General features: G+C 55.2%; 9 protein-coding genes across 12 annotated transcripts; 6 read left to right on the top strand and 3 right to left on the bottom strand.

The window, feature by feature from the left end:
• Positions 1 to 183: 183 nt before the first annotated feature.
• On the top strand, positions 184 to 1,770 carry IUM83_14625 (Transcription initiation factor TFIID subunit 7; the record flags this gene model as incomplete). Its single annotated transcript, XM_067939385.1, has 6 exons — positions 184 to 283; positions 410 to 466; positions 561 to 637; positions 721 to 858; positions 933 to 1,571; positions 1,666 to 1,770. 6 exons carry the CDS (start codon positions 184 to 186, stop codon positions 1,768 to 1,770), a joined length of 1,116 nt encoding a protein of 371 aa, XP_067786028.1.
• Positions 1,771 to 2,422: 652 nt separating this feature from the next.
• Positions 2,423 to 2,825, bottom strand: IUM83_14624 (Oxysterol-binding protein 9; the record flags this gene model as incomplete). The annotated part of the gene is made up of 2 exons (XM_067939384.1): positions 2,423 to 2,606; positions 2,704 to 2,825. The coding sequence occupies 2 exons, from the start codon at positions 2,823 to 2,825 to the stop codon at positions 2,423 to 2,425; spliced, it is 306 nt and encodes a 101-aa protein (XP_067786029.1).
• Positions 2,826 to 4,554: 1,729 nt separating this feature from the next.
• On the bottom strand, positions 4,555 to 4,985 carry IUM83_14623 (uncharacterized protein; the record flags this gene model as incomplete). The annotated part of the gene is made up of 2 exons (XM_067939383.1): positions 4,555 to 4,750; positions 4,831 to 4,985. The coding sequence occupies 2 exons, from the start codon at positions 4,983 to 4,985 to the stop codon at positions 4,555 to 4,557; spliced, it is 351 nt and encodes a 116-aa protein (XP_067786030.1).
• Positions 4,986 to 6,165: 1,180 nt separating this feature from the next.
• On the top strand, positions 6,166 to 7,318 carry IUM83_14622 (TATA-box-binding protein; the record flags this gene model as incomplete). The annotated part of the gene is made up of 7 exons (XM_067939382.1): positions 6,166 to 6,278; positions 6,354 to 6,441; positions 6,514 to 6,582; positions 6,671 to 6,742; positions 6,833 to 6,952; positions 7,036 to 7,137; positions 7,205 to 7,318. 7 exons carry the CDS (start codon positions 6,166 to 6,168, stop codon positions 7,316 to 7,318), a joined length of 678 nt encoding a protein of 225 aa, XP_067786031.1.
• Positions 7,319 to 7,527: 209 nt separating this feature from the next.
• On the bottom strand, positions 7,528 to 10,028 carry IUM83_14621 (putative Cullin family protein; the record flags this gene model as incomplete). Of its 3 annotated transcripts, none has more annotated exons than XM_067939381.1 (4): positions 7,528 to 8,284; positions 8,357 to 8,430; positions 8,498 to 9,665; positions 9,751 to 10,028. In XM_067939381.1, 4 exons carry the CDS (start codon positions 10,026 to 10,028, stop codon positions 7,528 to 7,530), a joined length of 2,277 nt encoding a protein of 758 aa, XP_067786033.1. The 3 variants fall into 3 exon arrangements, with proteins under 3 accessions (XP_067786033.1, XP_067786032.1, XP_067786034.1); XM_067939379.1 differs by having other exon boundaries at positions 8,223 to 8,301; XM_067939380.1 differs by lacking the exon at positions 8,357 to 8,430 and having other exon boundaries at positions 7,528 to 8,277.
• A 388-nt stretch (positions 10,029 to 10,416) lies between these two features.
• IUM83_14620 (putative metalloprotease family M14A) lies at positions 10,417 to 12,518 on the top strand (the record flags this gene model as incomplete). Of its 2 annotated transcripts, XM_067939378.1 has the most annotated exons (2): positions 10,417 to 11,479; positions 11,587 to 12,518. In XM_067939378.1, the coding sequence occupies 2 exons, from the start codon at positions 10,417 to 10,419 to the stop codon at positions 12,516 to 12,518; spliced, it is 1,995 nt and encodes a 664-aa protein (XP_067786036.1). The 2 variants fall into 2 exon arrangements, with proteins under 2 accessions (XP_067786036.1, XP_067786035.1); XM_067939377.1 differs by lacking the exon at positions 10,417 to 11,479 and having other exon boundaries at positions 11,559 to 12,518.
• A 1,486-nt stretch (positions 12,519 to 14,004) lies between these two features.
• Positions 14,005 to 17,773, top strand: IUM83_14619 (putative transmembrane protein; the record flags this gene model as incomplete). Its single annotated transcript, XM_067939376.1, has 10 exons — positions 14,005 to 14,054; positions 14,159 to 14,331; positions 14,400 to 14,493; positions 14,556 to 14,884; positions 14,954 to 15,125; positions 15,194 to 15,271; positions 15,330 to 15,640; positions 15,717 to 16,665; positions 16,760 to 17,488; positions 17,599 to 17,773. 10 exons carry the CDS (start codon positions 14,005 to 14,007, stop codon positions 17,771 to 17,773), a joined length of 3,060 nt encoding a protein of 1,019 aa, XP_067786040.1.
• Positions 17,774 to 20,734: 2,961 nt separating this feature from the next.
• IUM83_14618 (uncharacterized protein) lies at positions 20,735 to 21,018 on the top strand (the record flags this gene model as incomplete). The annotated part of the gene is made up of 2 exons (XM_067939375.1): positions 20,735 to 20,839; positions 20,911 to 21,018. 2 exons carry the CDS (start codon positions 20,735 to 20,737, stop codon positions 21,016 to 21,018), a joined length of 213 nt encoding a protein of 70 aa, XP_067786114.1.
• Positions 21,019 to 21,297: 279 nt separating this feature from the next.
• IUM83_14617 (uncharacterized protein) lies at positions 21,298 to 21,948 on the top strand (the record flags this gene model as incomplete). The annotated part of the gene is made up of 1 exon (XM_067939374.1): positions 21,298 to 21,948. The coding sequence occupies one exon, from the start codon at positions 21,298 to 21,300 to the stop codon at positions 21,946 to 21,948; it is 651 nt and encodes a 216-aa protein (XP_067786041.1).
• Between the last annotated feature and the right edge of the window lie 226 nt (positions 21,949 to 22,174).

The raw sequence follows: 22,174 nt of genomic DNA, 5'->3' as shown, positions 1-22,174 counted from the left end.
GCGCGTGCGGGGTTGAAGGCGAGTGCGGGAGTGCGCACTCGCGAGTGCGGAAGGTCGTCAAGTGTACCGTATCTGCGGTACACGAGGAGAGTGATGGTCGATTACGCCGATTACCATTTTCGACCAATGGGAGGAGGGACGCCGTTTGCGTAACCCAATTCCGCACTCGCCTGTTGACCACGCATGGAGCAGTACCTGCTGCAGCTGCCGAAGCGCCTGGCGCAGGAGGTGCGCGCCGGCATCGCCAATGGCGACTCGGCGAATGTGGACATGGTGTCTGGAGGTGCGTGCACCGTGCTTTTGCGGCGCCGTAAGGCGCGTTTTAGGAGGAGAGAGACGGCGGCGAGAAGACAGGGGTTATATCGGGGGTTTAACGCGCTTTTATGGTGTAATTTCGGCTATTTTGCAGCGGATAACAAACACTTTACGCTGCATGTGAACGGCAAGGAGTACCCCGCCAAGATCGGTGCGTTGGGCGGCGTCTCGGTGGTCGCAATGTGTGCTTTTGACGGGCTTAGGACACTGCTGATGGCTTTGTTGGCGTTGGTGTGGAACTGCAGCGCAGTTACCGTGCATTCTGGAGACGCACAAGACCTACGACGACAACTTCTTCTACAAGAGCGGTGAGATCGGACAGGTAGAGGCTTCAGCGGCTTGCTCGCAGGGGTGGAGAGTTGTTGTGCTGAAGGTTGATGATATGTGCTGTCATTATTGTGTTAGATTTTCGTGGTGACGGATAAAGACGAGGAGAGGAAGCTGTTGGAGACGCAGGAGGAGGTGACCAATGGACTCACGCCGCCGAACACTAATGTGATCAAGCGAAAGTATGACAAGACCAAGAAGACGACGCCGTTCCCGGTGTGTGTTGTCCGCGTTGGGTGTGGGACGTGCTTCATGACTTATGGCTATTTTCTTCATGTTGCTGCCGTCAGAAAGGTGACGTCGCTCGTGTGGAGGAGGACCTCGTGAAGATCATTGCCGGCGGTGCGATCGAAGATGTGCACGAGGAGCTGGTGGACTTCTACGACTGGATGGCGGATGACGAGCACCCGAATGGAATCACAGTCACGGACGAGATGGAGCTGATTCGAGAGCACCCAGAGTACCTCACTCTGTCGGAAGAGCCCCCTACCAAACAGCAGAAGTTGCTGCCCCCGAGCGCAGGAAACAGCACGGTGCCAGGTACAGCCAACGCGTCGATCATGAACACCCCACTAGCTACAGATATCGGCTCGGAGGCCGAGTCGCAAACGGACGGACGGGCGTCTGTCCAGCGCTCACCCGCGTTTGCGCCAACACCAAGTCCCAGGCTGTCACCCATGCAGCTCCACTCGTCTGCTGGTCGTGACCAGGACGACGACAAAGAGGTGGACTTGCTGGAGGACGATATCCTGGACGGTATGGAAACCAAGCCGGCAGAGCCTCCTCGCCAAAAGGAATACTTGACAGACCCGGCCTATCTCAAGTTGTTGCCCATGCGCGAGCGGCTGCAGAAGTCGGTGCGCGATGCCGACCGCGACATCAGTGAGCTGAGTGCCAAGGTCGACGCCAACTCTAACATCATTGTCAAGGTAGGTTCTCTTTACTGCTGGTGTCTCAAACAGTTTATGGGGTGCAATTGCTCACGTCACAACATGCTATCCTCCTGCCTTTGTATCTGTTCAGAATCGTTTCAAGCAAATGCTCGAGACCGCGACCAAACAGCGTACCGAGATCGCTGCGGAGCTGGACAGGGTCAATGCGGAGATCGCTGCGTTCGAGTCAAGCTGAGATTGCCGCGCGTTCTCATAATGTAGTTACCCCCGCGGATTCGTGGCAAATGGCGCGTGCTCTCGGGTCAAGCAGTGATGGTCATCGTCAACTTGCAACGGCCTGTCCACAAACTTCAAGTACGTCGATGCTTGTCTCGTCAAGCAAGTCCTCACCTGCCAATTGACGAAATAAACGCAGGCCGAGTTCGTCCTCGGGCACCTCAGGAGTCAGTCCAAAGCTGCAGCTCCGACAGATTCGTTAATTAGCTTTTTATTGTTTCGTTTTGTGTGTTGGGTGCGGGTGATTTCGTACGCCTTGCTCGTGGCCGCTGCTTCTCCTGTCTCCTCGCTACCTGCTGACCTCGCTGTAAGGCGCTAGTCCCTCGGACGCCCTCCACTTCTCCCACCTGTCTGCCCCAAGCACCACGGCTCTGCCAAAACACGAACGCAACCTGGAGCGAGAGGCAAAAACGCCGACGAGGTGTCAAGTCAACGTCGTCGACTCTTGATTTAGTTCCTGTGACTCGCCCTGTTGCTGCTTCGATGCTGTAGTAGTGTCGTCGAGTTGGGGCCGAAGCGCAGGAAGTGAGCGACGAGAGGAGAGGCGTCTTCTTAGAGCCTGGCGGGGAGAGATACGGACAAAGGATGGGAGCGGCGGCCTGGCCAGCGGCCTACTGCTGGTGCTTCCACTTGAGCAGCGCGTTAACCTGTTCCTCGCTCAAGTCGAGGCCGGGGATGTCCTTCAGGCCCTTCTTGTCGTGCTCCACGTGGTGCTTGTAGCCCTCCTTGTCCACGACGTCGGTCTGGCCCTTCATCTTCTGCAGCAGCTTGCGCAGCGCCTTCTCGTCCTGCTTGCTGCAGTGCGTAAAAAAAAAATCGTTAGGGAATTCTTCTCCTTCCGTGCACTTTGGCAGGATATCCTAAAAGTGTATGGCGATTTGTAGGGACGTACTTGAAGAAGACGGCCTCGGCGGCTTTTTCCTTGTCCTGCAGGTTGGCGAGGCCCATGGACTGGACGGGCGACGCGAAGGCGCGCTTCGGGACGGCGGCGGCGGCACGGCGGACGGCGAGCATGGTCTTCCTTGGTCACTTCCTGCTGATGTTGTGTACTGGCGGTTTGGTTCCCCCTCTTCCCTCGCGCTCGAGCCACACGTGCCCGCCAAAGACACGACCGCCGCACGCTTCAAGGCGCGACTTTTTACGTAAAAAGTGGAGGCGGGGCGATTACGCGCGGACAGAGTCGCGAAAGATCGCACGGGCTGCGGAAAGCGGCTGATACAGCGGCCGATTGGAGGCACGCCGCTCTGGTCGGCTGGAAGTGTCCCGGTAAATTGTCTCAGACTTTTTACGGGTACAACTTCAAGGACAGGGTGAACATGAGCGGAAGAGCCCCATTTGTGGACGCGCGCGCGCCGAGAGAGACCCAAGGCCGCTGCTTCCGTCTGCCTACTGCTGTTGCTTTGAGTTGCTTGCAAGTATTTCCTCGCTGTTGTGTGAAAAGCCTGATTGCAGCAACCGCTGGTGCGGCAAATTGCGACAGTCGACGATGGATCCGATAGTTCACGGCGTAAGCATCAGTTCGGCGGGGATGTTGACCCGCAATCACTGTGCTGCAGCCTCGCTGCCATATGCAGTTGAGCGACTGCAGAGGCGATCTGCCTGAGGGCTGTCAGCATGGCATGGTCGCCACGGGAGCCGGCACTGCGCGGTCTTGGCACTGCCTGTCGAAAAAGGCAACTTTGACACGCCGGCGTGGTCCGCCGCTTGCCTAACCCTATTTGGCGTAAAACGCGGCCATACAGACTCCAAGTCAAAAGTCGCCCCAATAGTGCGCTGCGGTCGCAAAAAAATAGTCCGATCTTGAAGCGGCGCACCAAACCCGACCAAAAACGTCCGGCGATCTTCCAGCATGTGCCGCGCCGACCATGGTCTGTCAGCATGGAGGTGGCATTTGCCGGTGAAAGCAAGCTGAGTGCGACAACGTTCCAGACCTCGAGAGAGGTTGCGTGCTTTGCGGCGGGATAAATACGCGCGCGGAGCCCAATCCAAATTTCTGGAGGTGTCCAAAACACGCTAGATTGGTCTCGCTTGCCCCCGCTGTCAAACACTACTTCCGATGGTGCAGTGCTACCAGTTTTGCTAGCGAACCTCCGTTCGAGTTGAAGTGCTTGAGAGTTCTAGGCATTTCAGCTTGTGGGCTTCCGATGGTTCAGTTTACTAGTACTAGTATTAGGCGGCAACGATCGTCGTGTAGGGGGGGGGGGGCACAATTGACGCAACGAACATGCTGCAGCTATCCATAAAGCGTTGACGGTACTGCCGACAATGTGGCTCGAGTCGAAGCTAACAACTGAACCAACAGAACAAACGACTTTAGTCCGCATGTTGAAAATCTATTGATTTCCGAGTCGGCCATCGCTGGATCAGCGCGTGAAAAAAAAAAACTAGACAGACACGAAGAGCTACAAGATGATGGATCACTGCCAAAATCGGTTGTAGGATGCTGCTACCAAACGTAAAGCATCGTCGTTGCGGGCCGCGTCGCGAGGGGAGCGGAGGTGTAGGGACATGTACGTGCAGCGAGGAGGTCTACGTGGGCCGGGGGGCCAGGGGCGGCGGGCGGTAGCAGCAGCTCCAGGACTGGGGCTGCCAGGCTGCCTCGTCGGAGATGAACCCAGACGGATGAGGGGCAGGGAACAGCGTGTCTGGTGCCGCCGTGATCCCGTATCAACGAGATACGGAGATCCAAACGCTCAAGTGTCCGTTCCCCATCCGTGTGAAGACCGTGGAGGTTCCTCGTCGCTTAGTACAGGTGCTTCCAGTTGAGAAGCGCGTCCACCTGCTCCTGGGTCAGGTCCACGCCGGGCACGAGGCCGGGGATCTCCCCGAGCGTCTGCTTGTCGTGCTCGATCTGGGCGCGGAAGCCGGCCTTGTCGCTGTAGCACGCCTGCAGGTGCAGCTTCCGCAGCAGCTTGCGCATCTCCTTCTCGTCGTCCTTGCTGCTCAATGGCAACGGCATCGTCAAACACAAGTTAGATCATTCGGCGGCATGCCAACTCGAATAGGCTGACCGTCGTACCGGAAGAGCACGGGGCGTCGGTTCTCCTGCGCCTGCGTGGTGAGGCTGCGCTGCGTGCTCATGACGGCGACCTGGAGGGCCGGGGCCATGGCCACGACGCGCGGGGCGAGCGCGAGCGCGGTCTGCTTGGCGACGAGGACGAGGGCGGTCTGCATGGCGGAGGTGGGGGCAGGTAGTGGGGGGTAGCGCAGCGTTGGCAGTGAGGCGTCGACGGCGGGACTCGAGTGCGGACTGGGCGGCGAGTTCGCGAATGGCACAGCGCGCCCCTCGCGAAGCAGCGCTGAACCGCGCTGGCACATCTATCATAGATTCCGCGACCGCGTTTCTAGCGGTTTGACGAGACATGCGCCAGCACGCGGCAACGCGCCGGCATCTGGCATTTTCGTGTGACAGAGCAATCGCCATGATAACGGATAACGGGGGGTTTCGGATTTGCTGGCGGCGGAACGCGGAGGTGGACTCGCCTCCAGCGCTGTCAATGCGGGCTGGACGGAAGGCGTTTGCTGGCGAATCGAGGCTGGTGCACCGGTGGTGAAGCTGATTCGAGCTCGACGTGCGCGAGCGACATAAACGCACGGCGAAAAGATTTGCCGTTCCGCCCCAAGCAAGTTGGTTTGACACATCGGGTCGGCATCACTCGGCAGAACTGCTTGCCTCGCATGCTCTCGCTGGTGTCTCGGCGTTGATCAACTGCTGTAAGCCTACGATGGCATCAAAGGAAATTTTCACACTTTCTTGGTGGAAACTCTAGCCTAGGACTATCAGATGCCAATGCCATTTGTCGCCCCAATCTTGGCCCAGTCGTGCAGACAACGCGCTCGCTGAATCCCAGTGTATTTGCTCGCTGCACACCACAACAATGCTGCACGGAGACGATGAGTGATCCCCAACATGTCTCGAGCACACCCTTTCGTGGACATTGCATCCGCGGTGATGATGGATACGGCCGAACGAGGTCGTTTCGTCGCGGCAAGCTGTAGTCTCATGGAGCTCTAGTGGTGTCGCTCTCGTTGTGCATGCGCTCCTGTCCGCGATGGTGTTCACGGTGCCAGCCAAATTGAAAGTGTAGCCACTTGGAGTCCAAGCACCAAAACGCGGTGCCAGCGCAAGGAGCATCCTTGTCGTCAATCCACCTCACCTTACAACGCAGAACTCTGTGCTTCCACCTCTCAACAATGAAGCCGCGCACAACATCAGAAGCACTAGGACACCTCCTGCATGCTCCTCTAGCAAACATTGGTCTCAACTGTATCCATGTCAATTTACAGCCAATGAAGTCTCCGCATGCCCTCCGCCAGCCAATCAGCGAACCGGCGTAGTCACTTTTCAACTGTCATGAGCGTCAGCAACTGGAGCAGCAGCAGCAGCAGCAGCAGTGAGGACGAAGACGACGCCCCGGTGTGGCCGCCCGCGCGGCTCGCGGAGGAGGGCGTGGCCTACCGCGTCGTGTGCGTGCCATCCGCCTCCTTTTACCTTCTAACCCACTCAAGCCTCACTGTGTCTTCCCGCCCCAACACTCGCAGAAACGTGCTCGGCAGCGGCTTCGTCAACGACCGCGTCGACATCGAGCAGCTCGCGCTGCTCGTGCGCAATGCGGACTACGCACCCAGAGTACGCGGTGCTTTTGTCAGTGAAAACGCGCACATTGCGGGCTAAAATGGGGCTTAAATGTGCTGGTGGCAGAGCTTCAACGCGCTGGTGATGCGCTTCCAGGCGCCACGCGCGACTGTGCTGGTCTACAGGAGCGGCAAGGTGCGGCTCGGCTTGCATCGGTGCAATGTCCGGCAGTAATTGGGGGCTTGTGCTTACAGTTATGTGCGTTGTGTGTCTGTGTGTGCAGTTCGTGGTCATTGGAGCGACGAGTGTGGGCGACGCAAAGCTGGCAGCAGACAAGCTGATCTCCATTTTCAAGGTTGGTTTGGCTTTGCGTAGAGCCAGTGGCTATAATTTCTTGCTGATGCTTGGGTGTTGTTGTTTGTGGTGGTTGCTGTGGTCGTCGCAGAAAGTCTCGTTTCCGAGCGACTGCAGTCCATTTGTTATTCGCAATGTGGTGGGCTCGTCGGACGTCGGCTTTAGAATCCGGCTGGAAGGCTTGGCGCGGGACCACCTGCGCTTCACTACCGTGAGCTTGCTTTGCTGGGTTTTTTGTTTTCATGAGGTATGACGGGGAAAATAACGGATGTGTGCGCGCGTTTGCATTTGCAGTACGAGCCGGAAATGTTTCCGGGTCTTATTTATCGCATGCTGCGCCCCAAGTGTACTCTACTTATCTTTATATCGGGCAAAATTGTCATCACGGGGTGCAAGGTAGGACGAGAGGGTTTCTTGTGGTGTCCTTGGGTGTCTAACTTGCGGTTTGGTGTATTTATCACAGTCCCCTGCTGACGGAGAAAAGGCACTAGGCAAGATATTTCCTGCGCTACTGCAATATCGTCTCCGTGACGATATCTCCAGTGACGAAAATGAAGACGACGAATCAATGTGTTGAGAACGACGGATGGATAGCACAACGCGCCCTTATTTAGTAAAGTATGGCGAATAGACCCAACTTACAATTATCTGCTACCGCGCACAACGCTTACTTCCATCTCGTTGACGAGCACTCCAAAGCAGAGTTCAAGGACTCTCGATGCCATCGCAGACGCCTGGAGCAAGCTTCGTCTCGACCGGATCGGGCGCCGTAAGTGAGTGGTGGGCTCACGCTAAATAGTTGTACATCTGGGCGTTGCTTTGGTCTCGCTCCAGATACTCTCGGTCGATGAGACTTTCGATACGCCGCTTGATGTCGGCAGCCTTTGCGGGGAAACGAACCTGCGTGAAGATCTCTGTCATCAGCAGCGCGTGCGACAACTTCTTGCGCGCCTTCATGATACGCACAATAGCTGCATCCACCTGGTACTGACGGTCCCGGAACACGCGCTCGTGGGTGTCTTCATTCTCCTTCTTGGTCTCCTTCATCTGGATCGAGTTGATCTTGATGCGGATGAATTGGTTCGTGAAGTTGGTGTTGAACACGAACGAATCGTCATCGTTCACATCCTTGCCCTTAGGCACCTTCTGCAACACGCGCGTTTTCCCGCATGCTAGCGACTGCAGAGTTCGCCGAAGCTCACCATCTTCAATACGCGTCTGCTCCTTGATCTCCTTGAACCCCAGCGAATCGGCTCCGTTGAAGCAAAGCAGGACCACGGTCTGGTACAATGACACCACAAGCTCCTTTTTGCCCGAAGGGAAGGTGGCCTTCACCACACACTGGGCGAGGGAGTGCTGCCACTGAAGTTGGCGACCTTGATACTTGGACGAGTAGAACTTGTCGAAAATATCCTTCAGGGGTACCAGCGCAGCCGGAAGGTTGATTTCGACAGCAGCATACGGAGGCCAGAATCCGGTCGTCAAAACTTGGACCTGCATGTCGGGGATACCACGGTTTCCGTGCAGTGTCTCCAACTCGTGTCTGAGGCATACAAAACGCTTAGTAACCAGGATAGAGACGAGGGAACAAGCAGTCAAAGAAAACGTGAAGTACCTGCTAGCAGCGTGTTGTTGGAATTGAGTCATCACGTTTTGAGACAGGTCGATATCCTTGAACATACCCTCGAGCTGTGATCAAATCATGCAAATGTCAGTACGCACCAACGTGCAAGTACTCTGGAGATATTACACTCACCTTGTTCGTAAAAGAGCTACCGCACTCTGTCTTCAGCTTCGACAGCATCAGCTTTTCCAGGTCAAACGATGCGCTCTTGCCCACCAGCAAACGCTTGGCGAGATCCTTCTTGTAGAAAGCCTCAAACACATCTTTGCCTTGAATGTATCGGAAAATCACCATGACGCGATCCAAAAGATTCTCCACTTCCGCCTCGGAGCCGCCCTTGTTGCCGGTTCGCAACTTGGAGTCGACAAACTTGGCCACGAGCTCGGCAGGACGGTTTGCACGCACGTTGATCGCATTCTCCATGGCCGACTTCATCGCAAACGAGAAATCTGTATTGGATTGGAACGAGTCGCTCAATACTGCGTCCAAATCAGCCTTGAGCTTCAGAACCTTCTCGACGAAGGTTTTTTCTTGCTGGTCATCCATCACCAATTTCGAGACGTTCTTCTGGATGTAGTTGGAGAATGCCGCCTTGAGATCATTAATCGCATCAACCCTGGCAAAAAGTGCATACATCCGCTTGAGATCCTCAATCCGGCCTTCCTCCATTAGCGTCTCAAAGCCGCGCTCCAGAAGTGTAGCCACGTGCGGCTTCAAGAGCTTGCTTTCGACCACCGAAATAAGTTGCTTCTTGGTGGAGGAGTCCAGATAGTTGTTAACACGCTCATTCTCCTCATGCAGACGCTTCTCAACGTGCACCAGGAATTGCGGAACACTCGCCGACTCGACCGTTGTGGCTCCTTCGTGCAGGTAAAACCGCTCGGAGGCCGTCAAGAACGGCGTCTCGAAGTCCGCGTGGTACAGATGCAGCGACAGCAGCATCCGCAGCAAGTTGTACAGGTAGCTTCGGTTGATGGCCTCTCCCTTGCGCTCGTGCTCCACGAGCTCCAGCAGCGCGTCAATGAGCTTCGTCTCCAAGCTGCGACGCTCCACCAGGTTGTCGCGCACCAGGTTGAGCCCCATGTCCCAAATGGACGCGATGTGCGGCGTCTGCATCACGTACGTGCGGTCCAAGTACAGGAAAATCGTGCGGATCACCAGCATGTCCTCGCAGTGGTCCTCCCACAGCTTGTGCACGGCCTCCAGGAACAAGTTCATGTCTCCGCCGGTATACTGCAGCAGGTCCTCCACGCTCGCTCGAATGTGCACGGCGCACGTCTCCTCCAGCCTCGTATACAACCTGTCACCCAATAAAAATAAATAAAATCCATCAAAACAATAAGAAAAATGATATATCTCCAAAAAAAAAATTTGCTCAGAAGTACCTGGCGGCCATCTTCCACGTGCACATGTCCTCCACCGAGCGGTAGAGCTCCTCCCTGCTGAGCGCCGACATGTGCTTGGCGTGCACGGCCTGCACGGCGGCCTGCAGCTTGGCCCACGTGTCCTGCTCGAAGGCCTCGGGCAGCCTGGGCGTGACCTTGAAGGGCTTGATGGTCATCTTCTTCTTCTTGGCGCCCAGCTTCAGTCCGTTGCCGCTGCCGCTGCGCTCCTGCTTGCGGCTGAAGCCGGCGCGGCCGTTGGCGAAGCCCGTGGAGGCCATGGGGTCCGATCCTGCGGTTGGTTGGTTCGTGGCGGCAAAATACGGCGTTAGAGGGCGGATTTCGCGCGGAAAAGCGTGCGGTGGCGCAGTCAAGACTCGTGCAGAGGAGGTGGCGCTACAGAACCACAAGAAGAAGCCCTGCAGACGACGCACAGAGCGCGCGATCGTACCGAGCACTGGTGATGGATGACCTTCGAGGCCGAGCGATTCTCCCCCTTTCCAAAGAGTGACAGGTCACTGTCGAGAACAGATCTGCCGCGCGCTGATTGGCGGTTTCTAAACTAGAAGTAGAAACAAAACATGAACTGAACAGATCCTTAATTTGTACACAACGTATTTTAATCAAATGGTACCTGGTACCACGACAACTTGAAGGACCGACTGCGCCATGGCGAGCGCTGCCGACGATGCGGACGCCTCCGTTCTCCGCCGCGTGGCGACTACAGGCCCGGGCAAGACCGTGAGCCGGTTCCCGGAGCGCGGTTTGCTCTTCTCGTCGCGCTTCGACGGCGGCAACATGGCGAGTGTGGAGCAATTGGCGTCCGGGGCTTTCAGCGTCAACGTGTCCGAGGACGCGGCGGCGTTCGGCATCTCCACGGGCTACTCTACGTGGTTCTACTTGGAGGTAGAGCGGGGACCAATCGGCAGCAAAAGGGAGGGCAAAACTACCAAGAACCCGCAGGAGCTGCAGCTGGTGCTGGCCAACCTCAATCCACATCGAGGACTGTTCCAGAATGGCTACACCGTCATGTACAGCTCGGTGGAAGTAGTGGATTCTACCGAGGAGACGACCGCTGCAACGCCCTGCGTCTTCCAGGACGAGAGGCGGTGGGCGCGGCTGCCCACCACGCTGTCCTTTGAGAAATACTCGGCCCCCGTGGGCCAAAAGACACCGGAACAGGGGGAGAATTCGGCGGTGGAGCAGCAACAGGGGAACGAGGAGGACGGAGGGGAGAGCGGCCACGAGACTACCGGCCCTCAGAAGAGCTTGGTAGCGGCTGCGGGTGAGACCACTGTAGCGTCCGAGGGGAAGCAGGAATTGAAGATTCGGGTGTCGTTTACGTACCGGTTCAAGTTTGCACGGGAGCGAGTGAGGTTTGCGTTCTGCTATCCGTACACGTACACGAGGGTGCAGGAGGAGCTTGCAGCGATGGATAAATTGTTTGCGAGAACGAAATTGCAGCCGGAGTGCTCGCCAACCAACGAAAAGGCACCAACAAACGTCTACTATCACAGAGAGCTGCTGACGCGCTCGCTGGAGGGCTTGCGCGTGGACTTAGTTACCATTTCTTCGATGGATGGCATCACATCGACTCGAGGACCTCCGAAGCGGAGCTTGGACGCTTCTCAGTTGGAGAGTGCATTTCAATTCGACCCAAAGCAGAAGAAAATGGTGGTCATCTCTGCACGCGTTCATTCTGGGGAGACGCCTGCGAATTTCATGTTGGATGGTATGCTCCAGTTGCTGCTGCACCCTACGGACGAGAGCGCCATTGCACTACGTCGCCACTTTGTTTCAAGATTATTCCCATGCTGAACCCCGACGGGGTGTGCCAAGGATTCTACCGCACGGATACGCGCGGCGTCAATTTGAATCGAGTGTATGAAGATCCACAGCCTGAGTTTGCTCCTGCAGTATTTGCTCTGAAGAATTTCCTTCTTGACATTGTCATCGACTACGGGGGCGCGGATTCTCAATCCGCGCAGGATAATATAGTCTACCTCGACCTACACGCACATGCTAATCGTCGCGGTTGCTTCATATTCGGCAACAACCACCTTCCCGACACGCTCATTGACAGCAACAATGATGCAATCGAGACTGCCATCGCTCGCCAAGTTAAGACGCAGCTCTACGCTCGCCTCGTGGGGCTGCACACACCGTTCTTCGACTACATGGCGTGCTTGTTTGACAAGGACAACATGACGCGGCGTGACCTCCGAGATAACAACAATGCAACGACATCGCGGCAAGGATCAAGTCGCGTGGCTCTGTATCGCGTCACGGGACTCACGTACGTGTACACGATCGAGTGCAATTTCAACGAAGGCCGTCGCAATCTTCGAGCTTCCAGCCTGGTACCATCCTCGTCAGCGCCGGCGGCAGCAGCAACCTCCAGTGCAGGTCCGACAAGACGATGTCCAAGCTCGAAAGGTTCTGCGAAACGCGTTCAGGCCGACAGCCTGCGGATGTCGCGACAAACGGCTCCGACGAGCGGCACGCGACTCTACCTCAAGTATTCGCCTGCGGAGTGGAAAGATGTTGGTATCGGAGCCCTCGTCGCGCTGCTGGACCTATTCGAGCTCCCAGGCGCAGGACAGCGGCTGGAGGAATCTCCGTTTCGGTCGCGAGATGGCATTCGGAAGAACCTCCTGGCAGAAATTAAGTCTGTGGCCTCAAATGAAGGCGGAACTTCTGCGAAGACGAGCAGACTTAGTAAACCGAAAACGCGGCACGGCGCCAAGCCGCAAATCCAAGTCAAGGCGTAGCTGGCGAACCTGTTGATAATGTTTTTCTCAAAAAGTATATTGTGTAAAGTCGAACATGATGGCACATATCGAGAACTGGACAACGCTGGCCAGGCCGTTGAACATCGCAACAAACAGCTTGGCTGAGGTGGACGATTTCGTTAGCGCCGACGCCTACATTGCCCGCCTCGTCTGCAATGTTAGAAAGCTGCTTTATTGTGCGACCACCAGTGCCACATTGTTGTCCACCTTTCAAAGTGCAGGATCGGTTTCTAGCCGCCGTTGAAAAGGCAAGGAGCAAAGTTATCTTCGAGCGAACACACCGCGCACTATCCACACACCCGCGCATTGCGTTCTTCGTGAGGATCAACAGTAACGCGAGCACTAGCGGTTCTCTCCCTGTGTAACATTTCTAACGGACAGTGCCTCATTTCGTGACGGGTTCCTGTGTTTCGGATGGCCCCGTATCATAAATGACCATCGTCCAGACCCAGCCTGCACGTCCAGCAGTTCGCTCAGTTGGTCGATCACGTGGCGGTAGCATCCGACGTACAAGTATCTTGCGCGAGTGGATCGGGCACGCTTCCCTGGATTGTAGCCCAGTTGGCGGCCGTGCCGATCCACAATTCGCACCGCAGCCCGCGGTCGCACTTGAACAGGCCTTTCGAAAGTAGAATATTGTCGAAATGCCATGCCATCGGAGCCCTGCAGCTCTGTGACACCGACGCGCAAGCTTCAGATTCGGACCTCGTGGAGCAGATGTCGTACACTACGTCTGTATGCTTCAGTTCGACCGTGACGATTTCCAGCACAGCACGTGTGTGGCGCCCAGATGCTCAACGTGGCAGTAGGGACGGGAGAGCCCTTTGCGGTGCTTGAGAGCAGGCTCAGAGCCCGTGACAATTTTCGTTGGTGGACAGCTTGCAACGGTAGCTGTACAACGTGGCCCTCTTTCGACTAAAATCCTGCCACGACGGCACGAAGGACAACCGCGAGGTGACGGCGGCGCACCGAGTCTTTGATCCGTCTCAACGATCCCATGGTACAAGTCCATGGCCCAGCACCTCAGCGGGTTCGAGAATGCTCGACAAAGTCGTTGGAATTGTTTTCATCTTCATCATGTCGACTCATGATGAAGATGAAAACATTCCCAACGCTAGGTACAGGTACAGCTGGACCCGACGACCGTGGCAGGATGACCATCTGTGCGCGAGTAGGGCAGGCCACACATGGCGCCACTTACCCGATCGCATCATGTACAAAGAGCGTGGATGAATGGCAGTGAGGGGAGCTCAAGAGTCAGCAATGTCGGTGTCCTCTTCCGTTGCATTTCTTACGCTGCTGCCCAGCGTCAGAGAGAGGCGACAGACTCGTTGCTCGATTTGCCCCCGAACGCTCATTGCCCTCGCCAGACCTGCCACTTTTGGATTTTGCTGGGGTGGCAAGGCACTGAGTCAATCTCTGGTCGTTCGGGCAGTGAGGGATACTGTACCAGCTGATCCGAACCATGGCGGACATCGACAAGCGGCAGCTCAACCTCCCCACGGGCGAGAAAGAGTGAGTGAGATTTTTGGTTTCGAGCTGTTTTTCCGTGTCACCGTGTCATGTTGTCGCCACGAATCTCATGACCTGTGGCCGCACTGTGCCTCATTTGGTGATAGGGCCACAATGGTGCCGTTGAATGATGAGGCCTACGACGAAATGGTCAGCCCTCCGGCCGTTCGTCTTCGTGCGGGTACAATCGGAAGCGAAGATTTCAATGAAAAGGGTGCCAACCTGCGTATCGACATGGACAATGATCAGAAGAAGTCGATCAAGGCGCAAATGTTCTCTTGTACGTGGCTTCTCTATTAATCGTAGTCGACTGTTTCGATCTCTCGACTAAACTGGTTGTCCTGACAGCCGAGTTCCGCTTCAACGCCGAGCTTTCGCTTCGAGTGGCGTGCGGAGTGGTGATTGCGTCGTTCATCCAGACGCGTGACCCCAACTACGACCCGTCGATTGAGCACGACAAGAAGTGGTTTTCTTCCCCGACTGGTACTACCTGGGTGGTCTCAGCTACTGTGCAGTGGCTGTCATCTTTTCCGCGGGCAAAAATGTCGGCGCGACGCTGACTCAAGTCTGCCAGGCGTTTTACGGTGTGGGAATGGCGCTGGTGTACAACCTGTTGCTCTTCTCGTTCGTGAGTGTGCACACGTTTGATGACTCGTACGACGGCTACGTCCTGATCTCGAAGAAAATGTCGTTTGGCTCGAGTGACTACTACGTGAACTCGCACAACTTCTATGCGGTGCTGCCGTGGATGGTGATTTTCACTGTCGTCATCCTCCTCATGCCGCTGGAAACCAACACCAAGAAGTTCGCACTGGCCAACAATCTCTACTTCAGTATGTTTTTGGCGATTACACTTTACACAATCGTGAGAACTTGGTGACTAACATACTTGATGTGCGTAGCTCTGACAATCATTAACCCCACGGATCCTCTGGACTCGTCGAAGCTGAAGGCTTCGAACGACAACTACTTCGAGACGAGCAACATTCTCAACAACCTGGCGATGTATTTCATGGTGGGCTTTGTGGGAACTCTCATCTCGCTCATCATCATGTTCATCCCGTATCCCATCTTGTAAGTATCGAATGCTTCTGCAGCGATGTTGATAGCCTTCAAAAACTAACCAATGCTGCTTCTGACAGTGCCATTGCGAAGCTACGAGAAGAAACGAAGAACGCATCGGGCGATGTTTTGGATCTGCTGAACGTCATTGTCGACTCGTACTGCTTCAAGAACAAGAACGTGGATCACATGAACTTCCTAAAACTCAAGCTTCAGCGTAAATTTGACGCGGCCGCGGCACTTCCACCGTCGGATGATCAAGCTCTTAGAGGACGTGTGGTGGGAGCAGCTATTCGGCTTCCACCTCTTTTTCAAGTTCAACCGCTCCGTCGCCAAGAACTACGTCCGCCTCATTGGCTCTCTCATCGCCGACTTGCGGTCGCTGAACAACGCGATGCAGCTCGAGCAGTACGACCAGTTGCACTTCATGTACATGAAGGTTCTGCAGCGTGAGATCTACGTCATCCAGATGCGTTCAGGTGACCTGCTGAACGAGATCGCGAGTGAGATTCATGCTTCGTCCGAGCGTACGTTGTGCAATATTATGTTCTGGGCGACTGAACCTCCTTGACTAACGACTCATGTTAATGTATTGTTCTTCAGAACTTGACCTCCAGACAATCCGAACGCTTCAACGCCAAATGGAAAACACGTTGAGACACTACCGAGAGGCCCAAATCCGTCTATTGCAGTCGAGCAAAGTCAAGATTAAGGATGTGGAGGGCAATGTGCCCTTGAATCTGTTCCTGTTTTCGCTCAACTCCTTCTGCAGCACGCTCATCGAGTTCCAAGGCAAGCACAATGAGAAGGATTTCCACGGAGGCCGACGCGCACGATCATTCGTCGCTGCCTCGATCCAAAACTTCTTCATGATCAACCGGTACACCCGGGCTAAAATCCTGGAATCCGCTCGTATGGCCGTCGCTATCGTCATCGGCATTTTCATGGCTGTGTACCTGTACGGATTCAGTTCCACAACTCCTGCCGCAGTGTCGTACGTCATGGGCAACCACATCGGAGGTTCGTTCTCGGTGACATTGAACCGTGTCGGAGGTGTCGTGGCTGGAAGTGTCGTGCCGTCCGTGTTCCAGTTCTTCATTTCCCAGATCTGCAATCCCCAGATCCTGAATGTGTTCTTGTCCGAGATTGTTCTATTCGTTTGGGTCACGCTGTCGATGTACGTCAAGTTCGTCGAAGGCTACAGCTCGTACGCTGGGCTTGTGTCGGCTTTCATTGCCGCTGGAGTTTTGCTCCGCCAGACGGACGTGTGCTACACTGACAGCTCGGACGGCTCGTCCGCAATTGCGATCAGTTCGTACTCGAGTCTCGCGCAAACGTCTGTGGGTCTGGTGCTCATCATTGTTCTCGAAATGGCGATGTGCCCCGAGAGTGCAACCAGTTTGCTTCGTAAGAACATCCAGCAAACTCTCAAGTTGCAGCAGAAGGCCTTTGAGATTCTGTTCGGCCACCACCTCTCGAGCTCAGGCGAAATGAGCGAGGAGACCATGGAGGAGGTTCGCGACATTCTCCAAGTGCAGATCCTGCGCAACTTGTTGAGCAACAGGCGCTGCTCAAAGAAGCCGAGACCGAGCCTCAAATGTGGCGACCTGCTTTCTCAAAGCAAAATACGAGGCCGTGTTCGACAGCACGAATCGCTTGCTGAACAACAACAACCTGCTGTTCAAGCTCGTGCGGTGGTACAACTACCGCATGAAGCAAAACTTGACGCAGACGAACGTAGTGGATATTCGTGATATCAGCACTGAGAGTGCCCGCGTGTTCGACACGAACGGCGGTAAGACGACGCACACGAAGTGGCAGGAGGCGAGCAATCAGTTCTTGTCTGCTGTTGACGACACCTTCAACACGCTTCAGATGCTGTTCGGCGAGTCGTTCCTGTACTCGGATCCAGAACAAACTGCCATCTTCATGCAAATGAAGGAAGCGTTCCGTGTTGCGGACAAGGACTGCAGCGGCGAAATTGATGCGGATGAAGTGGCCGTCATGCTGGAGACGATTTTCGCTCAGTCCGGTGCGGTGAAGCAGGAGGAGATCACCAAGTACGTCGCAGACTTCATGGAAATCGTGGACAAGGATTGCAGTGGAAAAGTGTCGTTCGAAGAGTTTATGGCGGCTTTGGAGGACGGTCTGAAGCTTGAGGTGGAGGTCTACCACCGCCGCAAGCCCAAGGCGACGACCCTGAAGCAAGCTCTGTCAAGCATCAACGAGGATGGCCACACTTCTTCTCACGCGTCTCGAGCATCCCGCGCTAGCTGCAGCGTCACGTCTTCTAACGGGACTGGCATGAACAAAATCACCTCGAGCATGTTCGACTCGAACACCCCGAAGAAGGAGGGTCGGATTCTAAGCGCGGCGTCCTCCGCGCAGAATACTCAAAGAAATCGGGTTTCGCGAGGCGATCCTCAACGATGATGACCTCGCCTATTCGACGCAACCACGACGTGCTCAACGTGGAGGATTTCAGCACGAGCGACATCGCCGCTCAGATGAAATCCGCGTACGTGGAGTGGTTGATGGAGGGTCAGCGATTCAAGCGAGTGACGATGGAGGAGCTCTTGCTTTTGAACTGCCTGGTAAGTGGAGCTGAGGGCATTGCCAGGAACTTGACGCTCATGGAGGAGATCGTAGTCTCTTCGTAGACGCAAGCACAAATTATTGAGTTTACTTGGAGCGCGTGTGCAACGAACAAATACAGTACATTTCAATCGTAATGCTTAGTCAAAGCAACAGCAGCGGATGATTGGAAAAAGAGTACCAACAAGTCAAGAAGCTGGCGGTGACATTTATATTTGCATATTTTGGCGAGTAGGCCAGGTAAGAGTAGCGATCCACCTTCCGAACGAGCGCGTACTTGAATCACTCTCTTTTAAACAGACAATAAAGAAGAGCAACCCCACTGCGCTATCTTGTTGACGCTTCTTCCTTCCAACGCAGCTTCCTCGGAGTAGACCTCGCCCGGCAAGAGAGAGGTCTGCTCTCGGTGTACGTGGCACCATATTGCGACAGCACGTGGGTGGGGCTGATGAGAGACCCTCCACAGAAGTTTTGGCCGTCAGTCGAGTTGCGGAGACCGACTAGGTACGTCTTGGTTTTGCAGGGACGATGGTGCCCTCCAAGATCAGTTGGCGATGCGTTTGTGCTGGAACGTTGTCTGAGGGAGGAGTGTTAGCGCGAATGTGACCGCGACAGCAGCGTCGACAGCGGTCATCATTTAGTCTGTGCCCTGTATTCCTCGAGGACGTTGTGAGCATTATGCAGTCACGAGTTGTGCATAGGGAAATATCCATATCCAAATATTCATAGCACAATTCGCGAATTACGAAAAAAAATGCTGCGTTTGAGCAAATGCTGGACACGAACAGCACCATTGAGTGTCTAAAACTCTATATTAAAGGTGGGTTCTTCACACGCTGCGCACAAGGTTTCACGACGCACAGTCACGAGCAATTACCGCCAGCGGAATTTCCATCGACGTGTAAAATGGTATTCCTCAGCGTCTTTCGTTTGGAGAAAAACGGATTTCATCAGCAGCTCGGAGAGCACCTAATTCGTCGAAACATCTCAAGACAGCGATTGATAGTCGCGCCAGTAGCTCAATCCTGACAATCTAGCCTACCACAAGTCACACAACTAGAGCCGAATTGGTTCCAGAGAATTTTGTTTGATCTAAGCCCTTCGCCGGCGCAGGTAGTGTTGAAGCTCAGCTGCTGACTTGATTGATGGTGCCAACGACTGCGAGTCAATCTGCACAGGCGAGTTTGCTTATTCAACCTGGGACCTTACGAGCCCTTTAAAGCACTTTCCGCCCAGCTCACACTTGAATTTGCCGGCTGGACCAAAGACTGCAACGAACAGAGACAATGGGCAAGGGAAGCGGTGCTGGATCGAAGGCCGGAGGCTCGAGCGGGTCCGGGTCGAAAGGAAGCGGTGGTGGAGGCTCCGGGGCCTCCAAAGCGGCGGCCGACAACCGCTCAAACCAGCTGAACCCCAATAACCCCACGTACTATTCGTCGCGCTCTTAAGGCTAAGCAAACGCTGGCTGTGAGTGCCAACGATGAAAACGGAGCAAGTTAATGTTGTTTGGCGCTACAACTTGGTGATCAAGGACAACAATTGCTGGAAACCTCAAGTGCAGTAGTGCCTTCGTTAAGTAGGCGTACCAATGGGCCAAGTAAGCCTACGAACCTATTTTGCTTTTGAGCATTTTCATTCTCGCAGTGTTTAATTGTTTTCTTCCTTAGACGGTTGGGTCTATCCGGATACATGTAGTCTGCCTGGGAACCGGCGAGATACTTCTCCCTGCTTGAACATTGATCGAGCACTCCTCAATTTCTAATTTGACCTAGAAGGGAAGGGAAGACCAAGATGGCAGGAAAAGGTGGAAGTCATCACTCGGGCGGTCACCAAAGCTCGGGCAAAGCCGCAGGAGGTGAACACCACCACAGCTCGAGCTCAAGCAGCTCAGGGGTGGAAAGGGTCACTCCTCCAGCAAGATGACCGTCCAGGGCGGCATGGCAGCGTCGAAGGAACGTGTCCATGCCATGCCGAAGTGGGCGCTGGATAACCGAGCCAAACAGCTCAACCCGAACAGCTTCCGTTATCGCGGTCCGAAGACCGAGACCAAGGAATCCAGCTGAGTCTCACGCGTCGATGAGCAGCACCAGAATCCCAGCACCAATCTGCAGTGCATGAATATCCAAGTTACTGTAATTGCACAAATGAAGCCTTTGTTGATCGTTCCCACAACTCCTAGCGGCATGGATGTCCATCATGATTCATGATAAGCGTCCCAGTATCCACCGCGTGTTATGCGACGCTGCATCGTCTGGATTTGCGAAAGAGGCGGCACCGCTGTCAGCCAGCTCCATTCCCGCTTTGGACACAAGCACCTTTAATCGATTCGACTTGTTCCAGGCACCATGGACTTCTTCAACAAGGCCAAGCAGGCGGCGGAGAAGTACGCGGGCGGCGACTCGAGCAGCAGCAGCAACAACAAGAAGAGCGACTCGATCTTCTCAAGGCCAAGGACGCGGCCGAGAAGTACCACGCCAAGGACAAGGCGGTCGAGTTCGCCCAGAAGCGCGTCGCCAAGAGGAGGACGCCAAGCACGAGCCCGGTACGTCGAGAAGAAGGACAAGTCCACGGTCGACAAGGCCGTGGAGGCGACCGAGAACTTCCCTGGCCAAAGCAGGGACAGCCTCAGGCCAAGTCTCACCACTCCGGCGACAAGAAGGACAACCAGATGGAAGACATCCTGGGCAAAGCCAAAGACGCAGTAGGCAAGTACGCCAAGAAGCACTAGGCTAGCAGACGCTAAGGGAGGCACCACTTCAATACACTTACCGTGGAAATTCCAGCATTTGAGTATGCAGGAAGTCATAATGCTGGGATTACCAACAGACATGTGCCGGTGTTCAGCTCGGCGTGAATCCAGCCGAACCGAGATCGGCACGTGGCTGATTTCTCGTATCAGGACGAGGACAGATGCAGGGGCAGAGGTGGCGGAGTGTGCTTTTCATTCGCGCTCTCGGCTCACTTCCGATTCAGCAGGACTTCCAGCACTTACGCTCTCTCTCGATCGATAACCGGCGGCTGCAACGATGGACTCGATGATAAACAAGGCGAAGGACGCGGCGGAGCTCACGGGCCACGAGCACAAGGACGAGTCCAAGCTGCACCACCTCAAGCACGAGGCCGAGAAGAAGGTGCTGAAGCACCAGGCCAAGAACTTCGCGGAAGACCACGGCTTCTCAGGAAGAAGCACCACGACAACCAGGACGGGCAGCTGCTGGACAAGGCGAAGGATGCTGACAAGGCCAAGGACGCCCGTCGAAGTACACCAAGAAGCACTAATCGTTCAGGCCACCTCAAAGAGGCCACGTGAGTTTAGATAACTCACCGTTTGAATTGCAACACTTTCGTTTGATGATGAGGCTTCGTCGCTTGGTTAGTTGACGATGAGGATCTAACGGCTTAGTGTGAATGGGACGAGCAATGGCTCGCGGAAATTCCGTCGGAATCGCTAGCTGATTCCTAGCGACAAGATGGGACCAAGCGGTTGGTAGCTTCAACAGCGACGGATGTCGCCTTTATCGGAGACTGCTTCCGAGCTCTTCATCAAGCTCACAATCGAATTGGACGAACTACTGCTCAAGAGACCAAGATGGAGGCTATTCGCAACGCCATCGACAAGGCCACCGGCCGAGACAACAACGACAACTCGAGTTCCAGTCAGAATTCTGATTCGGCGTACCGCTCGTCCGACGCGCGTGGGCAGCCTGACACCGGGACCAAGAGCTACTCGCGAGGCACCAGCGACTGGCAAGATGATTCGTACAATCGTCGCCAAAATGACCCAGACACGTCGTCGTCCTACTCGTCTCGTGCTGGAGGAGACAGCAGCTACGCTACCGGGTCAAGCAGCGGCACTACCACTGGGTTGGGGAGCGAAAGAAGCATGTCTGGGTATTCTGGTGGCGCGGGGCGTGACAACAACCAAAGCTACTCAGGCACGAGCGGAAATGATGACAACTATGGCACCTACGAGAGCACCGATAGCTACGGTAGCAGCTCGAGCTCGGAGCGGAAGAAGCATCCGCATCGATCGGACGACAACGACGACGACGGCAATGGCAACTACTCGAGTTACTCGAGTGGAGCCACTGGAGCCAGCCTCGGAGGCGACGAAACCGGTGACATGGGCAGGTCTCGTGAAATGTACGGAAGCACGAGCCGTTCTGGTCGCTCGGGCTCTGGTGACAACCAACGCTTCGGCAGCTACGCGTCGGCGGACAACAACAACAACTACTACTAACACTATGCAACCCAGCGCTCATGTTGACTGTGGCTGGCTGAAGTCGAGCGTAGCGAAGCAGAGACTGTAGGTCGGAAAACAGTCGTGGTCCCTCCCATCCTAATCCTTTGAATCCAAGTTTTCATGTTTACCAGGCCGAGCTTTTTGCACTTCATAACTCTCCAGGTTGAAGGCGATTGGCGAACCTGGTGTCACAAGTTGCGACAAGCATCAAGCGTGCAGAGCG

Source organism: Phytophthora cinnamomi (genome assembly GCF_018691715.1).
Source record: "Phytophthora cinnamomi strain GKB4 chromosome Unknown Contig71, whole genome shotgun sequence".
Lineage (NCBI taxonomy): Eukaryota > Oomycota > Peronosporomycetes > Peronosporales > Peronosporaceae > Phytophthora > Phytophthora cinnamomi.
The sequence above is the reverse complement of the archived record's forward strand: the minus strand, read 5'-3'. Positions and strand labels throughout refer to the sequence as shown.